Source organism: Neltuma alba, unplaced genomic scaffold (genome assembly GCF_004799145.2).
Source record: "Neltuma alba isolate B1F8T4 unplaced genomic scaffold, ASM479914v2 tig00011885_pilon, whole genome shotgun sequence".
In the NCBI taxonomy this organism is placed as follows: Eukaryota; Viridiplantae; Streptophyta; class Magnoliopsida; order Fabales; family Fabaceae; genus Neltuma; species Neltuma alba.
Window position 1 is genome coordinate 153,478 of NW_021636486.1, and position 19,418 is coordinate 172,895.

Below are 19,418 nucleotides of genomic sequence, written 5' to 3' on the forward strand. Positions count from 1 at the left end.
CTTGAAAGTGAAGTTTTTTTTTTTTTTGGGTTAAACAACATACCTCAAGAAATGGCATATCTTAATTCTTAAACAAACTTTTTGCTTACACTCATTACACTTTTGTCGTTGAAAAAAAAAAAAGCCAAAGAAACTTCTTAAAGTGGAAGCAATGTTGTTTTGAATTTTACAGCAAAGGTAAATTGTAATTAACTACTTTTTCGGTTCTAAATATAAGACTTTATACATATTAATATAAAGATTTTATATTTAAGACGGAGTATAACCTTGGAGTTAATAACTCAATGGCTGCTCACCTTGTCAAACAATGTCATACACGTCCCATCTTTCTTCATTTGAGATAGAGGATGATGAAAGAAGCTTGTTCCTAGTCTTTTACTCTTGTTTCGTCTCTTTTGCGATGTAAAGTTATTCAGTTTCTATTAAAAAAAATTATAATAAAAACTTCTCGTGGATTTCGCCATGCTTTAAACAAAATAAAAATTATAGACTTATGTAACTTTTAACAAGATTATACGTTGTCTTGAGAAAAAGACACTAGTTAGATGGTAAGTGAAGTTAAAATTCAAAGAAGCATTCATTTATAATACGTAATCACACTTTAAATAAAATTATCATTAATAAAAGAATATTTGTGTGCAATGAAACAAAAGATGCCAATTACTCATTCAATTCTTGGTGTAATTAAAAACTACTTAATTAATTTGAATAAATTAATTAATTCAAATTAATATCAATCATCTTCTTAAAATATCTTTATAAATCTATATTAATATGAGTTATATAAGTTAGATAAATTAGTTTAAAAAATGATAAATATGCATATTGTTCTACTCCTCCGGTCCTTAATATAAGACCCATTTAACTAATTTGATTAGATTAAGGAAGTTAGGTATGTTAGTTAATTATAAGAAATGTGACATGTTTTTCCTAAAATACCATAATCATCTCTCTTAATACCTCATATTCTTTTTCTACTTGATTATGGTTGATGAAGTATCTATAAGGGTAATTTAGAGACAATTAATAAATATGAGAAATGGGTCTTATATTTAAGACCAAAACCAACTCAATAATTGGGTCTTATATTAAGGACCGGAGGAGTATAAAATAAGTGAGATACTTGCACTCATACAAAGCAATATTGATGCTATAAATTATATATAATCGACGGTTCAAGTTGAAACGTTCATATTAAAAACTCCCAATTTATCCACGAAAAACATAAATTTAAAAACAAATATAAATTTTTGGTTAAAAAAAACAAATATAAATAAAACAAGTGAAAGGAATCATACTGATCAAACAAGATGGTTTCAAATTTCTGAGCCCCACCACCCCCATAGTTTATTACTCCGTCAAAGAAAGCCAAACATCATTATTCAATGAGTTAGTTGGGAACAGTATAAATTTAATGTATTCAAAATTTAATTTTATCCTTTTTCTATTTATATAGTTTCAAAAATATAAAAAATAAAAGTTTATACTATACATTTACATAACTTTTAAGGTAATTATTTTTTTCCTAGTATATTAAGACATGCTTTTTTTTATTTAAAAAGCCTAAATGAAATTGGAAAAACGTGGTAGTAAGTAAAGCTGAAACACGACCTTCTCCAATCAGGGAGCCAGGTCAATATTGGGTTGATATGAATAGGTAAAATTAAAGTCTCTTGCGTTACTTGTTCATGGGAGACACTGAGTCAGCTGTGCTCATCTTCTTCATATGACATGTTTATTAAAATTTTTATAATAGTGAGATATAGAAAAGTCTATTTATGAAGACAAAGTCCTTAGCTTTCACTCATTCTATTAATTGATTTAGTTTTGATTAATTCTAATTTATCTTTGGTACCATTAATCCGCTAATTTTTTGGTACAGTTTTGGTTTGATATCTAAATTTTATAACGTATCTTTTTAATCCTTTAATTTTAAATATCTAATATCACTAGTTTCAACTAATGATTTTTGTGTTATAATTACTGTTTTTTTTTTTAGGAATCGAACTTTATTTATTATCATTTGTGATTGTTTGCTAATATTTAAAATTTTTGATGTCGGTATTTTTTTCAATGATTTTAATAGAATGGAGGTTAGAGGAGTACAAAAAGACTTCATAAAAACTATTGTACGCGGTTTCAACTAATACATGAATAATAATTTTTTTTCCAGACAATATATATAATTACATCATTAGTTCATTGCACATATAGAGAAATCAATATATTTTTTGGAAAAAATAGAAATCAATATATTTATTGTACTTTTTCCCCAAAGGAATATTTTTATACTCAGAACATGGAAGTTCTCTGAATTCAATGCACTTTTTTATATACTCTTCCGGTGCTAAATTTATTATCTAGTTATTGAGTTAATTTTGATCTTAAATATAAGACATATTTATCATATTTATTATTATTTTTAAATTACTCCTATAAATGTTTCCTCAATCATAATCAAGTAGAAGAGGCAGGAAAGATATTAAAAAAATGATTATGGTGTTTTAAGAAAAATCTATTATATTTTTTATAATTAACTAACTTACTTAACTCTTCTAATTTAATCGAATTAGTTAAATATGTTTTATATCAAAGATTAAAAAAATAATAATATATATATAGACATAGATAGAAAGATAAATATGCTACGACATAACGTTTACGTTCAGTCACCCAGATTCTGTCACTCCTCGGCTTCTCGTAATCCCCCCCCCCCCCCAAAAAAAAGGAAAAGAAAAAAAGGCTGTATTAGTATACTTATTTACCTAGTTAGAACGGGATGAGATGTAGGAAACGTGTTTTTTTTTTTGTTTAGGCCCAGCAATCGTTAATTTTTGTGATTTGTGCTTATAATAATTGAAAATTTGAGCTGGATATTTTAATTTCATTTTTGACAAATGATCTTTGAAATTTGTCAAAATACTAATAATACTTCCGATGTTTAATATAAGAGCTAGTTTAACTAATTTGAGTAGATTAAAGAAACTAATTAAATTAGTTTTTTATAATAAATATGTATTATTTTTTCTAAAATATTATTATTAATTAAATGTATTTGGCTAGAATTATCATTATTATAATTAACATTTTGGAAAAAAAATAAATATAAAAGACAAAGTGAATTAGAGTTTTATATTTAGGATCAAAATAAAAATAAAATGAGTTCTTGTATCAAGGAGTAAAGGTAGTATTAAATTGTTAGGCCTAAAAATATCCTAAGAAATACAAAATGAATTGCCAAAAAAAAAACCAAAGCTTTATTGGTGCGCTAAAATTACAAGTCAATAGCCTGAAACACTTTTTTTTTTTGGGGGGGCCAGAAACACTATTTTAGGCCTGATTTAATTATAAAAATGATTGGGTGTATATATTTGTTATTGAACATAATTAAATGCGCCTGAGTCCTTTAACATTTTTGAATCTCTTTCTAAAATCAATAGCCTGAGATACTGATTTTTGGTTAAGATAAAATTCACTAATTTGAGAGTCAACTAAGGATATAAAAAACGTATCATCTTTTTTATTCATTAATTTTGAAAAATAAAATTAAAAAGCTAAAATTTAATGGATATGCAATATAGAAAATATAAAAATAAATTACCAAATAAAATTAGAGAAAATATAAAATGAAATAACTATATTTCGAGCCTCTCTTTTTCATTCTGGCATCTGAACTTTGGCCTGTTATTTATTACTTATAAATATAACACAAATTTTTATGAATTTTGCCTTGTGTTGTATTTCCCTCAATTCTTATAACTCACTAAATTGAGTACTGATTACATTTTTTTAAACTGTACATATTTAGAGTTTGATACAGCTTCTATTTTCTCATCGGAAAAAAGAGTTGGATACAATTTTTATTTGTTTTTGACGATGTAATGTAAATTTAATAATTTAACCCCTTTCACAGATTTCCCAAGTGAAGTGGTTGAAGGTGGCTTGTAATAAAGAAATGAGAAAATGAATATATATATATATATATATCCATTTATGTGACAACGATGTAAATAATAAATTAATAAAAAGAAAATAGAGGAAAACGTCTTCGCGTTCAAAATTTAACTGTATCGCAGTATAGTGGATTTGATCTCCGCCTGGCCTCTCTTTCCAGACAGATTTCTCCATTGGTAGCACCGTCAGTATTACTTGGTCGTCGTCTTCCTCTTCCCTGACGCGTTCTTCCTCTGTCACGTTACAAATACAGCACAGCGCCGTCCATTAGCTATGGTCCCTTGCTCCTTTTGTGCACTTCATTTCACACTACTCTGCTGTACTCTTGATCCAGAGAACATCTGACTCAGCTTTTTCTTTCCTGCGCATCGCAAGCGTAGGAAAATGGTGGAGCTCTCCTTTGTCTCTAAAGCGAAGTCGGCCTTCCATTCAGCGGCTGCGAAAGCGGAACGGGTTCTTGTGGACTTGAAATCCGAGCGAGGTTCTACTGCAAACACACACTCTTCTATTTCCATTATTTCTCATGTTTTGTTCATGTGCTTCATGTTTCATCCCTTTAATTCAGATCACGTTGTGTTCCATTTTAATGTGTTTGGCGTGTACATATGTAATGTTTTTGTTTTTGTTCTTATTGGAATTTGAATTTTTTCATTGGAATGTGCTTTAAGTATTAACGCAATTCATTGCTGAAGGTCCTGACAAAGAATCGCCGGACAGATGGACTAGCAATCCTGAAGATGAATCTCATCAGAACGAGGGCGATTCAAAGGTAATGGCAGCGGAATGATTCTGGTTCTTCTGGCGTCAACTTGTTTGCTTCTGATAACTCTGTTTAGATTACCACCTAGAAGTATAATTACTTGTATTGTTATGTATTTTTAAAGTTCTGTTAGATATTAACGGAAGAAAAATTATGAGGAAATCGAAAAATAGACGGCTTATTGAGCTTCATGTGTTACAGTCCAATTTGAGAATATAATAAGCTTTGTTTTGTTTGGATGCTTCAATCACTGTCTTCCACTATGATTGCCCTCTAAGAATTAACTCGGCATCCACATATAAAACTCCTTGATTTTGTTCAGAATTATTTACAATATATATATATTTATATTTAGTATCTTTGCATTTACTTTGGTTTAAACTTCACAGGAGAAGAAAAGCATAGTCTAAACTCTGAAATGCCTCTTGTCTTCGATAATGATTACAAGTTATTCGTTTATGTATTTTTTGTGTTATCATTATGTATGAGATCTAATTAGGTAGTATAGATCCAAAAATCGAAGCTCATTACTTTTAAATTTTTGTAACGGGATGATGCGGCAGCTTCACAGTGAATTGAGGAATATGAAATGGAGGCCTGCATATAGAGGAATAAAGCAGGATTGGCAAGATAGGATTAAGAACATCAGAATAAGGAGAAAAGAAGTTGAAGAGACGGATGAACTCAGGGATATAACCATGGCTGTTCCATTTTATGAGGAAAATTTGTACACCGTCAACAAGAAATATGATCTTGAGGCCAAGGTAAGAAGATTTGAAGCATTGTAGTTAGGAAAATCTTATTAGATACACTGACTATGAGATATATTAGGAAAATCTTATTATATACACTGACTATGAACATCATGTATTCAACATAGTGTCTGAAACTATGCCCTCAGCTTTGACTAATATGATCATACGATACAATTGCTCATAAACAAACTGTTAACCTCAAGGTTAAATGCTTAAAATCTTCGAGCAGAATGACTGATAAGTAATTAAGATTTTCTGATTCATTATTATGCAAATGCATTTCTTTACTGATTTATGAGAAAACAATTGCTTAAGGTTTCAGAAGCAGTTCCCACGGTTGAAATATTAACTGCTGCAACTATAGATCCAACTTGTCCATCATCTGTAATTAAAGATTCCGTTCCCCCATCATCTGTGCTGAGGCAATTGGCTATGGCTGTTGAGTAAGTTCCCAAGTTATACTTGTTTGCAATGCTTGTGTTTGGCATTTTCAGTGGCTGGGCGCTACTTTTTGGTGTCCTGCAATAAATTGTATTCAATTGTTATTTATCATGTCATAAATGCTAAACTAATTGTAGCATAAATGTTTAAGAGGTTTTGTTTTAGTCATTCACGAGAGTTTTTAGATTATGATGAAACGAGCCTATCCCCTTAAATATTAACCTTTTGTCCAGGGCTGGAAGGAAAACAAAGTCGATGGAAGATTTTACAGCTTCAACAGGAGGTTCTTCACCTGTTCATGATAGGGCAGGTTTAAGGCTCTCCGCAGTGAAGGCATTAGTTTTGCGTGAAAAGGAGGACAAGCTTAACTTTAATGATGATGAGAAAGTTCTGTATTTGATTAATTCTCTGTTTGATCCAGGTAAGTGAATTTTGCGGTTCCTTGCTGATGATAAAATTACATTGGTGATATATTCTCAGTTATTTATATATTTGTTTGATGAACCGAAGGTGGTAGTAAAGATAGGTTGCTCCAAGAGCAGTATGGGTGCCAAATGATTAGGATCCCAAAGGGATAGGCAAGGGACCCAACCTAGAAAGATCCTTAAAGAAGACAGCTCAATTAGCCTCTAGGCACCAGGGATCTCCTTGGGAGGGTTGACCAATAAACTGGACTACCAGCATATATCGTTTATTATTTTCAATGTATTGTCCTGTATGATCTTTCACTTATATTGTAATCCTTGCGAGTTATTTGCAGAGGGGGAATTTTTCAAAAAGAAGATTAACTATGGTTCAGAGGAAACTGACCTATCATCATTTCCAAGAGATATTCATGGTGCTCCTCCTGAAAGCCTTGTTGCCAAGCTTGCTGAAGTCATTGGAAACTTCAAGAACCTTCGAGAAATGGCTCTGTTTTGGTGCAGAGTTGTTGTTGAAGTATGTATAACTAAATAAGAATTGATATTCCTCTATTTCATAAAAAACTGTTTTCAACCTTAAACTGAAGGTTTAATTTACCCTCTTGGTCGTTTTCTCTTGTGTGTGTGTGTATTCATATTTTTTTGTAATGTATATATTCATATATTTAACTTATGCAGCTGAGAAAACTTTGGTCTGAGGAGCAATATTTACCCAGAATCCCCTTGGATGAGATTCCAGATTTGAAATCATGCCTCCTGTATCAACAACTACAAGTAATAAATTGCTGTATCTCCCGGAAAAGGCACCATGTTGCTGCTGCTGAATCTATGGACTCTATGTTGCTAAAAGCCAGGTCAAATATTGATGAGTTAGTTGATTATAGTGACTGCAACATTGCTTCAAGTCCAGTCAAGTATGCTAGATTGAGTACTGGGGAGTTTGTTGTTCGACTTGGTGCTGACTGTCCTGCTGGAGATCTGATGTTGTTGGAAACTGGCGAGCCTGTTTATTCTCCTGTTACCCAGGTTTGATCAGTACATGTGCTAAATAGTACCGCTTAAACTTTCTCCAACTACTGGGATTCCTGAGACTTTTACATGTAGGAAGGACCCCTGCTTACGGAAGATCTGATTGAAGAAACGGAGGAGTTTGTGCTGCAGACAAGAAGGTCTGTCCACTATTTGCGATACATTTGATCTCTTAGTTAACTTGAGCTCTGTTCTTTTTTTTTTTGACTCATTTAACTAGTAAACTAATGCTAGCTTAGATTTCGTTGCAGTTATGAATCAATAGCTTTTCTCCTTGTAATTGGTATCATTTTGGCTGTGCTTGATAATTTTTCTAATCTTTTGTGGTCAGTGTTGGTGCTGCATGCTCTCAACTCCTCTCTGATATGCAGGCTTTCAAGGTCAAGCTCTCCCTTGAAGAGAACTTTCTCTTACCAATATTCTGAATGTTCCTAACTATTTTGAATGTTTTGAACATTCTATCTGAGTAAGTTCTGTTTAGTGTCATTTTGTAGGCTGCAAATCCAGGCTGTATTATGGAAGACTTTGTGAGATGGCATTCTCCTCCTGATTGGAAAGAAAGGGAGACAAGTGCGGAGGCCCAGGAATCTCTAGACGGTAGTGGTTCATTGTCCAACAGAGGTTCTCTAAGTCTGCGGATGCAAAAAGAAGGTGTAGTATAAGTTTGTCCCATCAATACTATCTAGCTTGGGCTTCACTCATTTGATTAACGAATTTTACACGCTGGCTGAACTCGTCATGAATGAGTAGTTCGGCTTAGTTCATTAAGTTTCATATTAACATTAATTTATTTCTATTTGAGAATTTAACCTTAAATGAAGTTTCCTGCAGTGAGTGAGTTGAAGTAAAATGAGCTTATTCATGATTTTTACTACTATGTTTTCTTATTTCATTGAGTATTAATTATTGTCTCATGTAGAAATAATGATGCATTAAATTATTTGTTATTGGTGAGCTCCTTATGAGAGGAGTTGAGGCCAGTAACAGAGTTTTTGAGCTCAAGTTGTTTAATAAGCAAGCTTCATATAAGAACTAAGCTTTAAGCATGTAAAGCTCAAATTATTTACTAAAAGCTATGCTCATTCACAGCTTTAAGCATCGCATCATGAGTTGAATATGATTTAATGCAAAAATAGTATCAGTACGCTGCATGATAAACTTTTGAGTTGGTGCATAAGATATTTATTAGTGACGTTGCTGTGGGATCATAGTATGAGACCTTTGATGTTTGGACGACCATGGATTCCGAATCTTCAATGTGCTGCCACCTAGATTTATTATGAAGATTTAGAACGTTAGCTTGGGCTCAAAATTTATGTCAGCATAACCAGAATATTTTAATTTTAATGTTAATTTTTTAATCTAATTAGTTGACTTTAGCGTAGGCTTGGGTTTTATATGCCTATTTACTTTGGACTAAGTATTGAATTGAAATTGTTGGCATTTTATGTTGTAGAAAGCACTAGCAGTTGCCGTTACTTACTCTTATCATTTCAGAAATCTTCTCTGTATGTTTTTTTGGAATAAAAGATGAAATCTATAATTCACATGGAAAATTAACAAAATTACAAGCGGGCTGAGATTCATTAGATGTTTATGGCAGGTAATTTGTGGCGTGAATTGTGGGAAGCAGCTAAGCCAGTGCCAGCTGTTAAACAGGCACCTCTATTTGATGAGGATTTGGCAGTGTGAGTCTAAATATTAAAAAACCAAATTTGGTAAATTTTATTCTTCAACTCATCTCACTCTAATGGCTTTTGACATTAATCTGCAGGGAGGGCATCCTGAAAGCTCTTGAAGACATCCAGCCTTCTGAGCTTTTTGAACAGCTGTTTATTTCTTTGGTAAGTTATTTGTTTTTGTTTTTCTCTCAAAAATTTAATGCCAGATGTACGTGGGCATGCTCTGATGAGGGTACTAATTAAGTACTTTTATTCTACCGTTGGGTTGTAGCTTTTTAGGAGAGAATACATGGTTATTTTGGCATGCATGAGAGCTTACAAGTGAAAACCGCAAGATTAGCATGCCAACGGGACGTCTACACATCCATTCACAAAATTTTTATCGAGCTTTAACTGTATGGCACTGGTTAACAAAAGCCTTTCCTACATATATGATCCTGCAATCAGATATATCATCTGCATTAATGTTCTCCCAGATATTTTTCTTTGAAAAAGTGGACCGGATTTCAGTGAAAGGCTATAACAAAAGCTCCTGTTGATATACCATATACACCGATGTATCTTGAATAGGTCTGACTGATTCTAATTTTCTGTCTTAATTCTACAGCTTGGTTCAGGATTTGCCATCGCTGAACCCGTGCTATCGGAAAACAGTGACTTCTCAAAACTGTTCTCTGACTGCAAGGAGTACATTGTAGTCACCTGCCAAGGCAAAAATTGGAGTGATAAAATTGATGACCTTTGCCAGGTTTGTGCTAGCAGCGTTAGTTTCTAATTTATGGAGTTTTAGTAGTTGCTTCCATGATCTTTTTGTGCTGTTACTAAAATTTGTTTGCTGCTAACTGAATTAAAACTTTAATTTTTCATTAAATTTAAAGTTAATATTATATGTAGGGTAGTCTGGGAAAATAGGAACTCTGTTGGATCAATCAGAATTGTTTTAGGGCTTTTACAGTTTACTCTAATCAACTCTACTTTCCAAGACTCTTTGATTAGCTTAGTCTGAGACTCATTCTGTTGAAGATACCTCCACCGATAAGCACATGGGGATGGGAAGATAATTGACAAAACTAAGCAGCGGTGTTAGATTTTCTGCCACGAGTTTTCCAACAAAATTACATGACACGGAAATTTTTTGCAGATCAGCATTGGATTGATTGAATCTTCCGAAAAACTTCTCTAGATGCTATGCTTTTTTATTAGATAACTTTGTAACAAACGTCTAAAGAACTTCCCTATAACCAACCCTACTTTTCCGGACCGCTTGATTCATATACCTGTGAGTACATGGGGATGTAAAATGATTCGCTGATATATGAACTGAGAAAGATACTAATTATCTGAACATTTTCTTTTGGCCAAAGGATATCTGAGGAACTATTTAATACTGATTCCTGTGATTTTATCAGAAGAATATTTAATGGTCCCATATACAGGTATATGAATCCGTGGAGGCAATGATACTGAATCCTGAGGAGGCACTGGGGATGATGAAGCAGACCAAAGAACCAAATATCATAACTGGTGAACTCAAGGATCGGTTTAAGAGGCTTAGCCTTAAGTTTGGTGGCAAAGATAAATTCTTAAGAAGGCCGATCTCCAAAGACAAGATAAACAATGAAGAGAACCCTATTCGACAATCATTTTCAAATTTCTTTGACAGCAAAACATCTTTATTTTCGAAGAAGCCCAAGCCTGTGGGAACATGCGCTGCTGAGAGCCCTCCTTGTCTTGAAAGTGATTGGACGATTCTCTAGACCAAGTTCCTCAATCCTCAAAGATTCGTTCTTTTGATTCGGATTTGTTTTTTGGTTCTTTTTGTACCCTAGAAGATAACTGTAAATATATAGTTTTTTCCTTTTAAAGTTAAAAAAGTTAGTGAACTTTGTAGCAAACTTCAAGGAATTCTTGTTTTGTCACAGGATTTAATAGCTTTTCTGGAATTGTAATGGATGCTCGTGAGCTGAACTAACTATATGCTGTTGTTAGGCAACTATCAATACAATAGCATGTTAGTTGTCTTGTCAGCAAATACGGATAAAGTGTTTGTGATATGCAAGAATTAATTTTGTTGAAGGTGGTTTCAGCTATATATACACAGTGATGAATGATAAAAAGGCAAATTGAACCATTAAAATGAGCTATTGGCATGTTGAAAATTGAAGTTAACTGCGACGATATATATTGTAAGTTATGGCGATAGAAAGGAAGATGTATGAAATATCATAATGCGAAACTTTGCGTTGAACAATTTGGGTTTCTGTTCCCATTATCTAAGATTTCATCCCAAATGTAGTCATTAAGTATATTGTTACAGCTATATAGCGGAGATGGAAGCATATTTGATATTCTTTAATATAGGAATAGTTAGAAGTACCATAGTGGTTATTACGTTGCAATCTGAGCCCCAATAATTGTACCGTACTAAACCTACTCTTAATTTTTGCTTTCTCCCTCTTTACATTTGTTGAATTAATCTGGATTGGAGCCTACATGCTGACATTGATGAAGTGGGAACCATAAGCTTCAAAATCCACCAGCACATGCATGTTCAGACCCACCTGTCACGTTTTGCTTGCAAATCAAACACTTAATTCCAGCAAGCTGAACACCATAATGTTCAAACAGAAATGTAGGCTAATTAATCCCCCCCCCCAATTCAATAAGGCGCCATTAATTTGTAAACTCTCTCTGAACCTTTTTTATTGTGAGGCATGTATTAGGATGCATGATTGGTCCTTTCTATAAATTATTTGATAAGTTATTTATTATATATTTATTTATTTATAATAATATCTATATTAACAATGTGTTGGAAATTAGAATGTAACAAATTTTATCATTTTCAATACATGGATTTAAATCTTATGAGTAAAATTGAAAATCTTTCTCTATCTTCAGATAAAATTATCGGATTAATTAAGCATCTTTTCTTGATCTCAATGAGAATAAGAATCATGAATTTGTTTTAGAATGTGCATTGTAATAAGGATCAAGAAAATGTGTGTGTATACCGCTTAACTTCACAAAAATTTATTGCTTTGGACTTTGGAGTTGTTTATGACTATCAGTTTTTGACTGACCAATCAACAGCCTTGTGTCAACTGAACTGACGTGGAATCTAACTATATGTTTGTGTCTATATATTGTCCAGTTACATTTTATACAGAGATAAACAAGAAAAAGACAGGAAATAATTTTGTGTATACACTACCTCCGGTCCTTAATATAAAATTTTGTTTGATTTTTATTTTAATTTTAAATATAAGATCTTAATTCACTTTGTCTCTCATATTTATTCACTTTTTCTCAAGATAGTCCTTCTAATAATAGAGTTTTAATCAACAAACTTAATTAGTAAAGATATTTTAAGTAAGACAACACTTATTTATTATAAATAAGTAATTAACTTAACTTGTTTCCTTAATCTACTCAAATTAGTTAGCTACCTCTTATATTTAGGACCGGAGGTAGTATATATTGTGTTTGTCATAATTATTTCCTTATCATATAGCACTAGTATAGTCATCAATTAGGGAACCTGGTATAATTAAAGAAACTCTCAATCATTAATTAACCGAAGAAGTTTCATTTTATGTTAACATTAAAGCTTTCATATGTATGTTGTTTTTAACCAAAGATGGATAGTACTAATTGCTTGCTCTAGTTCACAATTATACAAGAATCAGATCTAGGACCACATATTGCGAGGGAACTTTATATAAGGTTTCGCTTTTATTTTTTTAATTGTACGAAATATCTTTTTAGTACTATTTAATAGTAGTTCATAACATCAATAGTTATATTAGGAAAAAATTAATGCCGATATAACAAATTCATATGCTAACAAAGTATTAAATTTAATTTTGGAAAATGAGAATGATTTGATTAAAATATTATTATTTGAGAATTCTTCAGTAGCATTTTTATTTAGTTAAATTGATGGCGTGTTAAGATTAAAAGATTAAAATCAAGCTTTATAAAAGTAAATCCAGTATAAAATTTAAAAAAAAAAACCTAAAAGTTTAATTTTGTGTGTGCACTTGGATTGTAGAAACCATGAGACATGTTTTTTTTTATAAAAAAAAAAGCATATACGGCTGCAGAATTAGCCTTGATACAACATGTGGCAACATCTATAATTGAAACATTAAGTTGAAGGATTGTTCGGTTACTTATATAAAGAGAGAAGCAATCTTGTATTATGTTGAAAATAAGAAATTCATTAATATTAACAAAATATGAAAAATCAAAGAAAACAGTTACGATGATATGTATATATTTATGCTATGAATATGAATAATGGTCGTTGTTTATATAAGTTACCCCCCCAGCATAAAATTTCCAGATACGTTTATAAAGATGATTATACAAAAAACATCATTGTATACTAAAAAAAAATTAAAACAGATTTTGCTCGTGAAAATTTCTAACAACGAAAAAATTAAAATAGAAAGACGTGAAAACAATAAAAGCTTCTCATAGTAATTAATTTCATCTAGGAAAAATTGAAAGAAATTTTATCAGAAATCAATATATCAACATATAACATAAAAATAATCTAAAAAAATATACGCACCACATTATTCATAGATCATAAATAATAGTATGACTTATTGCAAAGCATTATTAACCCACATGCATCCTAAGAGAGAAAATCTGAAAGCAACATGGCCCCATTTTGGTAAGAACATGACCAAACTTTCTCACCTGTATATCAATTACTACCTTTTATCCTAATTATAAAATCTTGTTTGTAGACTACAAAAAAGGTCATATAATTAGGATCAGAGATAGTACATTTTATATTTACACTCATGCTCTTTTTCCTCTCATTTCTTTTTTTTTTGGTAAATGCAAAAGTTTAGGTAAATTGGACCCTAAAGGCTCATTAAAACCAAGACATGCATTTAGACTCAAATAACACTTATAAAGGTATTTACAGATTGCTCATTATAAGGTCTTCATAGCAACAGGATTCAAACTTACGATCTTGCGAGTTATGAACTGACTTTTTATTAACAAATCCAACTCTGATTAATTTTTTTTCCCCTTATTTCTATTCAATATATATCGATATTTCTTATCCAATCCGGACTGTGCGAAAATGTCAAACAAAGTGGGCTCTATGTATTCTAAACACTGATATATTCTTCAGAAACTGAATAGTCACTCGCACATATTCAGTATAAGTGTGCCCCTCTTAAAATAAAAACAAGATGCAATATATACATATCGTATTAAACTTTATATATATATATATATATATATATATGAGTGTAAATTTTCAAAGGTACGTAAATGGGTCCAGAGACAGTATAGCAGGTTGGGTTGTCTCGATCGCTTTTTCAAAAGAGACAGTTGGAGGCATTTAATTGATCAACGCGTCACATAGTTAAGAAGATGAATCCATTTAAGGCATTCATCAACCCTACTTGTCTTCTTCTTCTTCCCCATTCCTGTATAAATACCTTCCTCTTTCTCACCATTTTCTCCATCATCATACACTCATCGTTCTTTCTTATATAGTAGTTTTCCTCGGTATGGATTCTAGTAGGCTTCTTCTGCTTCTTCTGTTTCTTGTCGGTGCTCTTGTCTCCTCCAATGCCGCCAGGAAGCTCGTTCCCACTAATGACAAGGCCTCGTTGGAGGATCAGAAGAACTTGTTTCACCGTGGTGGTGGTGGCCTAGGAGGCGGAGGTGGTGGTGGTTTTGGTGGCGGCGGAGGAGTAGGTGGCGGTGCAGGAGCTGGATTTGGGGGAGGTGCTGGTGCAGGTGGGGGAGCTGGTGGGGACTTGGTGGCGGTGGCGGTGGCGGGTTTGGTGGCGGTGGTGGCGGTGGACTCGGAGGTGGATCTGGATTTGGAGGTGGTGCTGGATTCGGGGGTGGTGCAGGTGCGGGTGGTGGGCTTGGTGGGGGAGCTGGAGGAGGTGGTGGTGGAGGTTTTGGCGGTGGCGGTGGACTCGGAGGTGGAGCCGGAGGAGGATTTGGCGGAGGAGCTGGAGGAGGAGTTGGTGGTGGATTGCCTTGAAAACAGAACTACAAGAAGAACAAGATATAATTGACATATATAGCTCCATCTTCATGCATGTGTACCCTATAAAAGTCAAAACCAAAAGCTATCTATGTATTCTTGTGCTACGTTATAATTGTTTAACGTCCGTTTACGTGTAATTTAATCCATGTTCTCTTGTTTGTAAACTTGCAAGGATTCTAGTCCTAAATTTAATTTGTGTCCAAAATAATTAATATCAAATGAATATTTACTTCTTTCATAGCAAAATGCGATTTTATTTTTATCGTTTCCTTTGGGCATTTAGATACGAAGATCTTCTTGTTTACTTAATTTCTACTGGTATACTAATTAATGCTTACTATTTTAAGTTGTAACTGCTTCCTCTTATCATAAACAGTTAATTTCTTCTTTGGTTCTTTACTGCACATATATAGTTGACTAGATCGCAAATTAATTTTTATTGCACATTTTGAACAAAATATAATCTCTACTTTTCTGATCCTTAATATAAAACCTAATTGTTAAGTTGGTTTTGATTTTGAATATAAGACTTATTTTTCATATTTTTCAGTTTTCTCTAAATTACCCCTATAGATACTCCTTCAACTATACTCCATCCGTTCCTTATTATAAGAGACATTTGATGCTTATAGCATGTTCCTATATATAAGAGACACTTAAAAGTTGTCTTTACTTTTTTGTGTTGATTTCCTATTTTACCCATATTTATTGTCTCTAACTCACACTCTCTCTCCCTCTCCCTTCTCTTTCTTTTAATAATTTAATTGTTCTATCTTCTTATTAATAAGGGTATTTTTGGAAAAAAATATATTTTTTACACATTGATTGTTCTTAACTAATTTTAACTGTTTTTTTATCAACGTAATTTGGTTATTCGTCTCTTATAATAAGAAACGGAAGGAGTAATTAACTAGAAAAGGGAGATGGGGTATTAAGAAAGATGATTATAGTGTTTTAGAAAAAACATGTCACATTTCTTATAATTAAATACTCCTCCGGTTCTAAATATAAGACCCTTATACTAGTGTATAAGGGTCTTATATTTAGGACCGGAGGAGTAACTTATCTAACTTCCTTAATCTAATCAAATTAATTAAATGGGTCTTATATTAAAAACCAGAAGAGTACTGCAATTTCTTAATTTTAGTGGAAGTATGCATTAGGAGGCGAGAAAAAAATTAAAGAAAATCGAAGGTCGATTATTTATTGTATAAATCTATTCTTATATATGCTTTAAAAGTCCGAATATAAAAATTGGCTAAAACTTGGTCAAAGTGAAAAAAATAGCAAAAGAGCTAAAACTTATAATACTGGAATTGCATATTTGCATCCAATATATGATGTGTCATTCATTGGGACATTATAAATAGTGTTCAAAAACTTTAAATAGGACATTTAAACTAGGAATAACTAAAAATGACATGTCAAATTATATATATGCGGAATGTACAAAAGTAAAAGCATATGGGCGAATAAATTGGACTTTCCTTTCTCAGAATATATTGGGGTGTCTCAAATTATATATATTTAAGTAAACGAAATCATATATATATATATATATGTATATTATGCTCATAACGTGACACGCATAAATGAAGGAGGAGATTGGAAGTTATAGAATTATTATGAGAATGTGACATTCATCCAAAAAGGATATTAACACTAACTAAAAGAATGGGCACAGGCTGTTTTAATGCCACCAGTTTTAGTTCCCTCCCATTTTTATCCGGGGCTTGTGAGGCCAATAAATACGAATTATTCCTACATCTTCATGGTCCAAAATTAAATTAAATACGGACTAGTTTCGAGGCTCATTTTGTGGTGATGGTACTCATCGCAATGGTGCAATATGCACCAGCCACATATAGTTTTAATGATTAAAATTTAAAATTTTTAACTAATCATTCTTAAAATATAATTCTTAAAATTTCCAAAAATATTAAATATGAATCATTTATATTAAATTTGAATGATCGAAACTTGATGGGTACTATGGTGTTAATTATTACAATGAGCAACAATTCTGCTTACATTAAATACTTCCTTTCATCATTATCATAACTTATAAGGACTTCAGACATGTCTCTTAATATAACATGTCTTATTTAAAGTAATAATTTTTTTACTCAGTATCATCTAATAAATTATAAAACTTTATAACTAATCAATTTTATTCAGGATAATTATATTTTAACATTTTGCAAGAAGTAATTAATTATAATTAAATTTCTTAATTTACTTATAATTATTAATTGGCTTGGGTAAAATTACAAATACAAATGGCATGAGTGTTGTAGGAGCAATATCCGTGTTCAAAGCTATTTGTCTGCGAAATAGTTCAGGCATAAATAATAAACAGTATTTCTAAGTTGGAAATTTATTAAAAAATTTTAATGAAAAAAAGGAATTTGGATTTCTTTTCGCTCGTAAAGCTCACTCAGCCAATGAAATTCCACGAGATAACAGATCTGGTTTCTAATTGAAGAGATTTTATTTGAAACTATCTGAAATTAATATGTATTCAGAGTAATAATATTATAAGGAACCAGTTTCGGTAGTAATAAAGTTCCAATATTATAATAGTTTCAGAATAAATTTTCTTAATTTTGTCCATATTGACAGACAATTTTGAAATCCCTTGGCTTTGTATTGTCTTAGATCATGCACTCCTTGTTAGGATAGAGATATCAACGTCGGTCTCGTCATGATAAAAAATTTTAACACACAAAATTCAGCACACCAAATTAGTCAATTTATCCTCCCATGTGTATATTCCTCTCTCTGTCTCTCTCTCTCTCTCTCTATATATATAGATATATTCATATGATAATATTATCTTCAATTCTTAATATAAGAGTTACATAACTAATTAGGGATATTAAGAAACTTAGTTAAGTTGGTTATTTGTCACAAATATATGTTGATCTTCCTAGACTATCCTCTTGTCATGTGCATTGGATGATTAAAACTAGAATTATCAATTATTTCTTGGTTGGAATCCTTTGCAGTCAATACTGTTATTTTGGGAAAAAATAAGAGACAAAGTGAATTGATATCTTATATTTAAGATTAAATCTAATTTTTAACTAAGTCTTATATTAAAAACCGGATGTAACACAGATTAAAGTAGGGTTGGCTTCCTCTCTAATAATAGGTTAGGCTTAGCAAAACTTAAGCCGCAATAAAGAGCTTAGATCACCCTATCGCAAAACCTTGCTTTGCATTCTCTATGAGACCTTTTCTTGTCGAGCCATAACATTAAAACCATATTTTGCTGTCAAAATTTGAAGTGACGCACGGAAGAAACAAAAAAGGTGAAAACGAGCACAGATTAGTGCATATACCTAGTTAATTGTATTGGGTTGGGAAGAATCAATACTCTGCCCAATTCTCCATCCTAAGTGATTGATTCATGTCGAGCTAAATGATTCATTATATTGGTCTGAATATAACTACCTCCCTTACTGCTCGAGAGATTAGTTTTCGTCTTAAACATAAAATTTTAATCAGTGGTCTTTCAAATTTATAATTATTTTTTAAAATTATTTGTATTGATTACATATGTTAAAAGATTAATTTTCATCTGTCAATCACGTAGTTTTCAAAACATGTGATTGAAGAAAGTATGTTATAAAAATCAACAGATTTTTTTTTAACAAATAACCAACTTAAAATTTTTCTTAATTTTTATAAATCAGTTATCTAACTCTTACATAAAAGATTATTAGAAGAAGTACAAACATATCATTATATATATATATATGATATATGTGTTCATTTTTAAAATATTAGTGTATTTACATTTGTTTGGTATGAACATTATCGACCGAAGTAATTAACCCTGCAAAAATGCCAAACAAAGCGTCTCTGTGTGTCTTTTAAACATTGATATATTATTTTGAAACCGAACAGTCACTCACAGATACGGAGCCCCTTTTCTAATAAAAAGGGACACAATATATATATATATATCTTCAATTAAACTTTGTGTGTGTATTATGCATTTGGTATTGTGTTTTCTATAAATAGCTTCCACTGTCTCACCATCTTGTCTTGTCTTTTTCTTCGCCATTGCTGTATATAAATAGCTTCCAAACTTTCTCGCCATCTTCATCTATCACACAATCATCATATTTCTCAAAGTTTTCTTTGACATGGGTTCCACTAGGCTTCTTCTTCTTGGTGCTCTAGCTTGTCTCCTCCAATGGCATCAAGAACCTCGTTCTGACCGATGACAAGGGCTCATTTGAGAATCAGAAGAACTCGTTAACATTTCATAATCGTTTAAGTATTGATCCGAGTAGTGTGCCTGCAAATGACAATTTTCAGGCTGGTGTT

At 31.9% G+C, this 19,418-nt stretch overlaps 2 protein-coding genes across 2 annotated transcripts; both read left to right on the forward strand.

Annotated features, from left to right (window-relative positions):
* The first annotated feature begins 4,117 nt into the window (after positions 1-4,117).
* On the forward strand, positions 4,118-11,133 carry LOC114719044 (uncharacterized). Its single transcript, XM_028904502.1, has 14 exons — positions 4,118-4,435; positions 4,647-4,723; positions 5,278-5,478; positions 5,785-5,912; positions 6,144-6,331; positions 6,671-6,849; positions 7,011-7,358; positions 7,437-7,501; positions 7,693-7,741; positions 7,856-8,012; positions 8,965-9,049; positions 9,136-9,205; positions 9,651-9,791; positions 10,480-11,133. Exons 1-14 carry the CDS (start codon positions 4,339-4,341, stop codon positions 10,798-10,800), a joined length of 2,106 nt encoding a protein of 701 aa, XP_028760335.1. The 5' UTR covers positions 4,118-4,338; the 3' UTR covers positions 10,801-11,133.
* Positions 11,134-14,530: 3,397 nt separating this feature from the next.
* Positions 14,531-15,326, forward strand: LOC114719047 (glycine-rich protein 5-like). The gene is given in 2 exon segments (XM_028904505.1): positions 14,531-14,836; positions 14,839-15,326. Coding segments are annotated over 2 exon segments (486 nt in total). The 5' UTR covers positions 14,531-14,586; the 3' UTR covers positions 15,075-15,326.
* Positions 15,327-19,418: the final 4,092 nt, after the last annotated feature.

Bases quoted from the DNA above. Each gene is read 5' to 3' on its own strand.
- LOC114719044 (XM_028904502.1), top strand. From the start codon at position 4,339: ATGGTGGAGCTCTCCTTTGTCTCTAAAGCGAAGTCGGCCTTCCATTCA. The intron at 6,332-6,670 runs GTAAGTGAATTT...AGTTATTTGCAG, and splicing joins TAATTCTCTGTTTGATCCAG to AGGGGGAATTTTTCAAAAAG. The intron at 8,013-8,964 runs GTGTAGTATAAG...TGTTTATGGCAG, and splicing joins TCTGCGGATGCAAAAAGAAG to GTAATTTGTGGCGTGAATTG.